Below are 11,519 nucleotides of genomic sequence, written 5' to 3' on the forward strand. Positions count from 1 at the left end.
AAGCAGTCCTAAAGATAGACCTTAAAAATTGTACTCAATAAACTGACTTATGTTTTACAATTGTACTCAATAAACTGACTTATGTTTTACAAAATGTTATTATTATTTTGAAAAATTATATTTATCAACCACTTTCAAATGCAGTGAGATTCATTTATCCCTTTAATTAGTGTTCGAATATTTTTTTTAAAATGGTAGGAAACACTTTCTTTTTAAATAAATTCGTTCGTCATATGGTGAATTCAAATTAATTGAGCTTTTAAGTTTCAAATATGATAGAGTTACTATTGGTGCTAGCTATCTCTCTAAGGCCTAATGCATTCGTGTCTAATTTCTGTATGGTTTAATTTTCTTTTCCCTTATTTTCTTTCTTCTTTTCAATCCTCTCATCCTTTTATTATAGTGACGCGTTACTTGTATGATGTATCTAGAATTTTACGACTTGTGATACTTTTTATGGTTTTTTTGATTAAATTCCATGAAACGTTAATCAATAGATGGGAGAATATCTCCATCAATTGTATTCAATCACTGAATTTTATAAGGAGACAATGACATAAAACGAAACTACGAACACCACAAGTCAGAAGTTAAAATATTTCAATTTTTTATCATTCGGATAAATAAATAAGGGAAAGAGAGTAACAATAATTACTACGCACAATAAAATATGGAATTTAAAGAAGGAAAAACTACATAATTAGACTTAATTTACTACCATATATATAATTATTATCTATGATTTCAAAATATTACGTATTTTATCGATAATTAAGAATTTTCTATCATATATTGAGGAAAATACACTTAGATGCATGTATTTTTGCTACCAAGTACACTGTGGTAGGAAGAGAGGCGAGCGAGATTTGTTATGTATCTCAGATACGTGTGAATCACACTAGATACATACCACATACATGTATTTGTATGTATCGTTGGGATTCGCATGTATCTGGGATACCAAATACATAGGAGAGTGGCGAGTGAGATGGGAGAGGGGATGGGGAGGCAAGCGAGATTTATTATGTATCCCAGATACATGTGAATCCACTTGAATACAGTGTCTCTAAAAACAATTACACCTAATTTTGACCCCATATATTTCGAGATACATGTATCAGGATGTAGCCGAACATATCTGGACGCACCAAAATCTAATAAGATAAGTAATATTGCTAATTAAAATATATCTAAGTAATTAGCTCCAAAACTAATGAGATTTATGTAAGTTTCCAAAAGAACCCATTATTTTGTGTATTGAATTGTTAAATTATTGCTTAGATTGTTATTGAATATCAATTTTGTGTATTGAATTGCTAAGGGTTGGACAAAGCATATCTAGGCCAGATGGGTAGTGTTTAAGATTTTCATTAAGGGAAAACTATCTATGTCCCATAAAAGTAAAATAATTATAGATAAATACCCCTTTATAATTCATACCTCTTGAACTATGTGATTCACGACCATGATACTATCGCAGTATAAATATATTGGCATGGTATCATTAAGGTTTGCTTCAGTCCGCAATGATACCACTACAATATATTTATATACAGTCATGGTATAATTGATATCTACTTCAATCCTCTAACGACATCTCCATGATACCATCATGAACAAGCATGGTTTCATTAATGATTGTTTCATATAATTAGTAACACTCCTTAAATCATGTATGATACCATTGCAATATGTGAATATATTGATGTGGTAGCACTAAGGTTTCCTTTATTCATTCATTCACAAAACTACTCATTCATTTACCATAACAATATATTCATATACTGCTATGATATTATTAAGGTTTTCTACATTCATTCATGTACAACTAAGTCAATCCTCAATAATACATACACATTATATATATATAATAGCATGGTATCATTGACTAATGAGGAATTCATGATTTCTCAATGATGTCATCACATAATATCATATGTGATAGGCTGATAGCATGGTATCATTCACCAATGAGCAGTCTTTCAAGTATACATCATATACTGACATGATACCATCAAAAATATTGAATGATACCATTATAGTATATATATATATATATATATATATATATATATATATATATATATATTGTGATGGTATCATAAATGTTTTTCTAAGTCATTCGATATTACATGAATGATACTACCATGGTATATTCATAGATTATCATTATATTGAAAATCCTTAATGCGATACTTTTAAAATCCTCAATGATAACATAACGATATATTTCATATGTTATGATATCATTAAGGAATCAAAATTTAGGAAAAATTACACAAATATTGAATGATACCATCATAGTATGAAGCCTAAAAGCGTGTGTTGGGCCATTTGCTCTAAACTCATGAACCGTAATACCGAACAGAAAAGCATTCTTTGTTAAGATAATGGGCTATTAAAGCCCTTTAATTGGGTAATTCAAGCCCAAGAGTTTATTCAGCATTGAACCAGCCTGATTGATTAGTCTTTGGGATGATTTTGACTAATAGCCACTTTAACGCTGCAGTTAAAAAATCAACCACTATTTCAAAATTATAAAATATTGTCATTTCTTAATACGAAAATAAAAATGACTAAATATATTATATGTTTCATTCGTCAATTGAGTGTAAAAATGGTCATTTAACCAAAATTACATTTGTGATATGTCATAGAATTGATCTTCCTACTAAATTAATGTTATAACTTCACAATTCTATGTCATCTTTATTTTTCAGTGATATTTATTCATAAGATCACCCTTTCTTGTTTTGAGGACAATTTTGTTGTACTAAGTTTCTCTATGACTGGGATATGGAAAAAATAGAACTATAAAGGATAATTTATTGTACGTAGTCTAATTCTGCATGTTTGAAAAATATTTTTCCACAACTCAAACTCATGTGAGGTCACATAACAAAAACTTTACCAATTACGTCAAGATTTCCCTTCTCTATTTTAATTTTTAAGGACAAGTAAAGATACAAACGTCTCTCCTTTCTGAATGAATGAAAGTGATGGAAAGTCTCCTATTTTCCTAAGTGACTTCCATGTTTGCACTCCATTAGCAATATGGAATTTTCTTATTTTTGGAACATCAACTAGGAAAGTATCTAAATCAAGTGCTAGTATTTTTACAGAAATAAGAAAGGTAGTTACTAACAACGGACCCACAGAAAGAAACTGAGAGATGACACCATGGACATATCTAGCTAGCTTCATGAGAACTCAATGACTTTTGCGTAAATTCTATATATCTATTAAGACATTCATAAAATATTTATTAATATTTAACTATAAATCAAATTATTATGATGTATTAATTTGAAATCGTTATAAAAATCCACAAACTTAAAATCTTAGATACATCTTTCAACCGCGCTAAAGTTAGGTTATCGTGTTATATATATCTAATGCTTGTTTTTCTTTGAGAACTTTGTTAATTTTAAATTGTTTTTTTTGGCGTGAGGATTTCTAACAAGACTACTTACTTTAATTTTCTTATAGGAGAATAAAAATGAAAAAAACAAACAAATCTTTAGCGTTTTAACTTAAAATATAAGATAATGGCCAATGGGCCAACAAAACAATTGATTCTAATGAGTTTGTTTTTTCGAAGGATTACACAAATTTCATAGTATTAAGAGTTAATTACATCTTATCCTACTCTTTTCTAAATTATAAAAATCTCTTAAATTTAATAAAATCCGAATACATCTCAAAACGTCCTGATACATCACGTAAAGTGATGTATCTAACCGATACATCGGTTAAGTAATAATGCATCTAACCGATATATCGCGTAAAGTAATGTATCCAACGTCTCGATACATTATGTAAAGTGATGTATCCCACCGATATATCGCGTAAAGTGATGTATTCGAGAATATGAGAAAATAAGCATTTTTATTTTATTTTTTAAAATGATAGAAAATTTAGAGAATATATATAATAAAATAAGTTGTGTATTTATCAAACAAAAAAACGTGTACATGACAAAAACAAAAGTGAAACCATGTTAGTTTGTTTCTCGTCCATTTCTTTTTTGCTTTTCTAAGTTTTCTTATCATACATAGTACCAAGAGAAAGAAAAAAAAAAGATTATTATTAGGTGGGAATTGAAGTTACACAAATAAGATGAAAAATTAATCTATTTTGATTGGGATCCTCAGTTGTATACTTTCTCCGGTCACTTCACTTGCCATTCTTATTAAAATACGTGGTCTAAAATATTTTTCATTCATTTTTATTTATTCATTGCATTAAAAATTGATGACCATTTTTACTGGTTGAATTTGAAAAATCAAAAGAGATGTAATTTACTATCATATACCTATTTTACCATTTTTATTAAATACTAATACATTTTCCGATTTATATTTAAATGACTCAAAATAAATAAAGGTGATATAGTAAAATTACAATTTTATTTATAGTTTCTCGAGGGATGTGCCAAGTCATATGACAAGTAAAAATGAACGGAGATAGTAATTTTCATTTTAAAAACCAAGGTACAATTGAATACTTTCTTCCCATCTTACCATTAGTAATAAATATTTTGATAATAATAAACATTGACTAATTAACATAAGAAAACATAGAAGCGCACATACACATAATATTTCAATATTGTAAGTCTTAAATTAACTCTCTTTTTATTTATTGGAGAAAAATTAAAGGGAGAATATTTATAAAGGAGAGATTAACATTTTAAATGACTAAAGATAAAAAATAAGAGTATGATAATCAAAATACATCATTTCTTGAAAAACGCATAAATCAAGAAAACTTCCTCTTTCCCAAATTAGTTGGTGACCTTATTAAAAATATATGTCTCAAATTACTTGTCTACTTATTAAATTAAGATAAAATTAATTAAAAAAGATTCACTTTACCCCTACAATTATTACTCTTTAGAAGCCTAAACAAACGTAGAAGTTCCAAAAATTTCTTTTTATTTATTGGCGAAAAGTTAAGGAGAAAATATTTATAAAAGGAGATATTAACATCTTAAATGATTAAAGATAATAAATACAAAAATGATAATCAAAACACATCATTTTTAAAAAAATGCATAAAATCAAAAATACTCCCTGCGTCTCATATTAGTTGGTCACCTTACTAAAAAATACATATTTCAAATTATTTGTTCACTCACTAAATTAAAATAAAATTAATTTAAAAAATTCCATTTTAAACCTAAAATTAATACTCTTTGAAGCCTAAGCAAATCTAGAAGTTCCAAAATTTTCTTTTTTCAAGAGCTCATTAATTACTTTGTATTTATTCCAATGATATTTATTCATATGCCCTATGTTATTAAGCATATTTTTTATAAATTATCTTAATGTCCATCAATATGGGGAATAGGCAAATTAGTAAAATTGAGATAAATAATATTTTATAAAGGTAAATTCGTAAAAATTAGTATAACAAGTAATTACAAACGGAGAAAAACAATATTTTACGTTATCGATATAATTTAACCTGTGATATCATAGTATTTAATTATTTACCAAACGAAGTATAAAAAATAAAATAAAAAGTCACAATCTGCCATGTGACATCCATTGTTTCTCTTAATCAGCAAACTGGATTTTTTTCTTATTTTTGGAAAATCAACTAGGAAGGTATCTATACCAAATGCTGGGTCTTTTTCTTAATAGTAAAACCAGTGGTAACTATAGAAAGAAATTGACATTATATTTGCATTTTTGGACATACCTGAAATTTTTTAGTTTGTCGAAATTATTGAGTTAAACTATTTAAAAATATTCTTAACAAGATATAATATTTCATTAAAATATTCAATACCTTAGAATAAGTAACTTGTTTTCTTTTATACTTTTCATGTGTCTTTGTTCACATATGTCCAGTGATTTCATCCTTAAATTAAGTTTAATATAACTCGTCATCATTTATGAATTAATTTGGAGATTATCTATGTGTCACCCGTATCAACAGAATAAGTTTGGTTACGAAAGCCTACTGATTTTCTTTTGTTGCATCTGCCTTCAAAACTATTGGTAAAAGCTAAGGTAGAAAACTCGTTCGTAGAAAAATAAAGACAGCAAGTCGAGTCATACACCATTACTTCATCATCTTTATTGTCGTTTTGTCGTTTCATTGATTTCATGAGGTTTTGAGTTTGAGTCTCTTTAAAGAACGAATCGCATTTATTAGGGAGCGTTTTACCCTTTAATATGGTGCGAATTCGAATTTAGTCGAGTTTCAATATAGATATCAGACATTAAATGGTAACCCAAAAAAATATACCAAATGAGTTGGGCTAAAAAAATCTAAAGTTAGTTTTAGCAAAACATAATACTATTTAATTTGAATTAACTCTACACGATTTTCTTGAAAAAAACTCGCACCTTTTAGAATATTCAATTTTCATTTGAGAGCCAAATATTTAATTTTCTTATAAGTAGTTTACTATTCTTTTCTATTTTTCATTTGAGAGCTAAATATTTAATTTTCTAATAAGTAGTTTAATTTTCTTTTCTACTTTTCACTTTTCGTTTGAGAGCCAAATATTTTAATATAAATTTGGTTTATAATAAGTACTTTCTCCATTCTAGGTTTTTCTTGTCATGTTTAGTAACTCAAGAATCAAATCACATATACTTTAATTGCTATTTTAATTTTTTTTTAATCATTATATTTATTCAAGAAGTATAGCAACTTATAGTTTTTTTTATATACTTTTTTAATATCTAAATTTTTCAATTTAAAAATATTTTGAAACGTAGAAGCTTATATGTTGTACAAGTGTCATGTACATAGCAGTAAAGCAGTAATACTAGTAATTAATGACCGTCATTGGGAAATGTAATAGATTCTGTGTTCAATATTAATTACTTTTGGCATTGAATTAAAAGTAAATTAAAAGTTGTTTCTCATTGCCCATCTTTTCAGAAGAATATGCGCTAAGCATATATAAAAGTTACTCCTCTTTATTTATAAAAGGTGTTACCTTTTCTGACCGTGTTAAATAGTGAATAATATTTTTCTATTTTAATTTATGCGATATTATTTAATTTGATATAAAATAAATTTAAATATTTATGTTATCATAAATGATTTTCTTAAGTATAAATTTTATAAATGCAATATAAATTGAGACTGTAAAATATATGAGCAAAGGTAAAACATGAATATCTTGTGAACTTAGCATATATGAACCTCTCCACCCCCCCCCCCCCCTCCCCAACTATTAATTTTTACAGTTGGGTAATTGACTATTATTTTCCTTTTTTTTTCTCTTGTTAATATAATTTTATCCTTCTTACTAAAGATTGCCCCTTAAGTAAGACAAATGGGGCAAATTAAATACGTTCAAAGGGGTAACCTAATAATCAATAAAGTGAATTAAAAATCATAAGAATCGTAAGTTCAAATTTCATCATAAGAATAAATAATTTTTTTTATATATTCAAATTTTGTCTTCTACGTAAAATTACTCGATATTTATATTAATGTAAAGTCACAACTTACAGGTATGATCTTGAGTAAAGTAGATGTATATTTTAATTTGAAGAAATTAAATGAGAAAATAACAAAAATAGAAAGGAAAAAAACAAAAAATGGGAATGGGTTTGACATATGATATTTTGGTAGGAGTAATAAATGAGAAGCAATACAAATGGAAGAAAACTAGCGAACCGATAGAGATTTGGGACTTGAAATTTTCAACAGTCACGCAACAAATATCTGTGCCCTTCACTATTCCATCTAATTAATGTCCCAAAAATGCACAATCAATAATGCATACCTATAACCAACAACAACAAAGTGATAGATGAGTAAATGCCCCTTAATTATTATTCGTCTGAGCTTTCGAGTTTGAATTTGAATCGTTTTTGTTAAAGAGTTTCTATCACTCTTTAGTATGATTTTTTTTTATTCGAATTCACATATAATCTAATTTCAATATGAGTATCAGATATTGAATGAGGAAAAAAAATTGAACCATAACTAAAAGGGTCATTTGCACTTTTGCCTTTTAATTTATTTTGTGTTGGTTTTAATTTTTGTCGCTCAAAGTAAATAACCTTTTTCACAAGGTATAATTTGATATTTTCACATTTTATAAATCATGTTCTGCCGCTAGGTATAAGTTTGAGTGCCAACGACAAAAATTAAAAATCAGTCCATTTGAAGAGCAAGTCGTGCAATTAAATATGGGTCATTTGCATTTTTTCCTCTCATAACAAATTACTTATTTATGTGATATAAATTTATATTTTCATATGACAATATTTTATAAGTTAAGCCATAACTTCACTTTCTTTAAAACTTATGCCCTATTAGAGAAAACATTATAAAATCAACCTTATTTAAATGGCAAAACGAATAATTTTATGATTAAATGTAGCTATAAGTGGCCACCAGTTGAGGCCATGCAAAGGCAATTGATGAGTAGTTTAAAAGAAAGTCAGCTTTGGGAAAAAAGGTTTAAACCAATTGATTGTTTCACACAAACACAGGAAAGTTATAGCTGGCATCTACCCTACCTTCCTTTCCTACAAAAAAAGCTACCTAATCAAGAACTCAAAAAGTTGTTAGGGAATCAATTTTTAGTTTCACTTTCACTTTCACTATGCACGGGCCTAGGCCTTGTTTGATTAAACAAATCACAAAAATAAATAGAAAAAAAAGTGATTTTTTTTTTAAAATACGACACGATCGAAGCTTCTTGTTAAAAATGGAGAGTACTTATTGTCTATCATAATTTTTGACCATCGTTATAACAATTACGTAATTGATATGTACCTAAGCATTTCCTTATGTGCTATGTCAAAAAATTAATCATATAAGTTTGATTAAAATGTATGTTAACTTTTTTTATTATTTTAAAAAAATGCATTTTGGAAAGTTTTTTTTTGAAACCAAAGAGGGCTGAGTGGCCATTTGGTTCATATGTAGCCAAATGATTAGAGACTTACAACTAAAAGCCTTTTAAGTGATCATTTGGTTCACATATAGGGTTATATACGAAAACTAAAATGAATGAATTGTTATATTGGTAATGAATAAATTATTATTTTAAAAAATAGATTTTCATGTAACTTAATTACTACTACCACATACTATCAACTGATTAATTGATGATAAATTTCTTTTACTAGAATTACTTATTCTAATATTATAAGAGAAGTCTTAACATAACTGATAATAATAGTATTTTTATCATGTAATCTAAAAGTCATAAATTCAAATTATAAAAACAAATTCTTGCAAATATAAGGTAATATTACATGTAATTAACTATTACAATGTGCCCCTTTCTTTAAATTCATGGACTTAAAACACCAATGTAGCTAATCTAATTATTCTTATACCCTCAATCAAACGAAGCTATAGAAATTGAATAATGTCACTAGTACATCTTTTGTACTAATGATGCTTTTCTTCCCCTATCTTTTTCCCAAACTTTTCTTCCCCATTCATAGTGGAGAGTATTACACACTATATTTTATTTATTATTCATTTATTTGTGATTTTTATTTTATAAAATATGAACGTATGTGATTAAATCGAATGGCCAATATTAATCACTTGATTGTAATCAATCCTCTCTGTTTAAGACTCCAAATTTCTTCTGTTTTTATTCCCCCCCCACATCCCACCTCTTAACTATCTTTATTATTATTTGATTGCACACTGATTTCTTTTTAAAAAGAAGCTTCATGAAAACTCTAGAAATAAAATAAAAGCTAGCATTAGACAGAATTCAAAAATTAAATCTAGTATGAATTTTGAAGAGAGAAAAAAATGTATTTACTCAATTTTGAATAAATTGTTTAGCACCTATATAAAATTTTCTATTGATTTTTACTGAAAACATAACTAAAAATAGGAATTCAAAATTAAAAATATCAATTGTTTTTAATTATACCTTTAACGTTAAAAGAGTTTGTTCTTTTTAATAATGTTATGTTTAATTGGTCAAACTTCACAAAAAACAACAAAATTATATTTTTAATAAGAACCAATTTATTCTTGACTAATAAGTTTAAAAAATACTTTTCAGCATCAATTAGTATTTGGCAAACTTTTTAAAAGTTCTTCTAAATATCTTTTTCTCAAATACTAACTCAATTTCTGATATTCCTTAAAAACACTTAATAAACACTTTATTTTTGTAAAAATAAAAACACTTTCGGTCTCTAAAAATTAAGTAAAAAAATAATATATTATATATCAAATTCTCTTTAAAACCTTTTTACTATGCAACTTCACATTTTACTCTGTTAATAAAAATTCTGGTTTTACCAATGCAGCTAGTCCCCAGAAACTTCAACAATGGTGCCAAATTTGAAAAAAAAACATAAATGAAACAAGCCAAAAACGAAATACATGAAACCGTACTTGATTGAATTAAGTTATTTTTCATAACAACACCCACCACCCAAAATTCAGAATTAAATAAATAAAATAAAAACGATGAAACACTCATCATCTAAAACTACTCCTAAGATCTATCAGAAATTGCTTTAATTAATTTAAAAAGTTTACAGCAGATTTTTTTTCTTCAACATGGGTTACTTTCAGTCAGATTAAAGAAATCCGGCTCTAGCTTAGTTCTACAAACAGGACAAATTGGATTTTTCGAAAGCCAAGTATCAGCACATTCAAGATGAAATCCATGGTTACAACCCGGAACAACACGAGCAAATTGTTCGTTTTCAATTTCATCCAAACACACCGCACAATCATTACCCATTACCAATTCCTTCCCGGTAATTTTCGGGAGTTTATCTAATTGAGCAGCGGAAAGACCCAATTCCTGATTCGTCTTCACCGGGTCGTTATGATAATTTTCGGTGCCAGGACCGCCGGACTGGTAAGCGGCAGCATACCAGAGCAAACAGATGTAGACTAAGAAAACAACGCTCATTCCGACGCAAGGAAGAAACAAAGCGAGGAAAACAGAGACAAGCATTGTTTGATTTTTTTTGAGTATTTTTGAAGAAAAAAAAAATATTTTACGGCGGGTGGCGGAGGTGGTGGCGCCGGAGAAGAAGAGAAAGAATTAAAGAATTGAGTAATTGGCACACCATGCTGCAGAGGGGAGATTCATGAGGAAAGATGGGCTATTTATATACAGAGAAATAAGGCAGTGTTTGAATGGAAAAATTAAATTTGTTAAATTTAATAAATGAGCTAACACCTGGAGCTGACCTGGGAATGAAATTGGCGGAAGAAAAAGTGACGTGTAAGAAGAAGAGAGGTAACGGCTGTTACATTGGAAAAACAAAGATTAAAGGAAAAGGCATGAATTCCTCTCGTACCGAAAAGTCAATTACAAAATTAAATTATCATGGTGATCTATTAAATATCTCAACTATCTAAAAAGTGAAATTATTATCCCCCTACAATTAACGTGGCCCAAAAAAAAAAAGAGCAGCGCGTCAAAAATTCTATAAAGTAAAAAAAAAAAAAAAATAACCCGCCCCCACATCCTTTCTTCTTCATACCACCTCAATTTACTTCCATTTTGAATCTTGATTTTTTTTCTTTCAAAATTC

General features: G+C 27.8%; 1 protein-coding gene across 1 annotated transcript; it reads right to left on the reverse strand.

The window, feature by feature from the left end:
- Nucleotides 1-10,344: 10,344 nt before the first annotated feature.
- LOC129903057 (E3 ubiquitin-protein ligase ATL23-like) lies at nt 10,345-11,099 on the reverse strand. The gene has a single exon (XM_055978537.1). It carries the CDS (start codon nt 10,931-10,933, stop codon nt 10,523-10,525), a length of 411 nt encoding a protein of 136 aa, XP_055834512.1. The 5' UTR covers nt 10,934-11,099; the 3' UTR covers nt 10,345-10,522.
- Nucleotides 11,100-11,519: the final 420 nt, after the last annotated feature.

This window comes from Solanum dulcamara, chromosome 9 (assembly GCF_947179165.1).
Source record: "Solanum dulcamara chromosome 9, daSolDulc1.2, whole genome shotgun sequence".
Classification (NCBI taxonomy): Eukaryota; Viridiplantae; Streptophyta; class Magnoliopsida; order Solanales; family Solanaceae; genus Solanum; species Solanum dulcamara.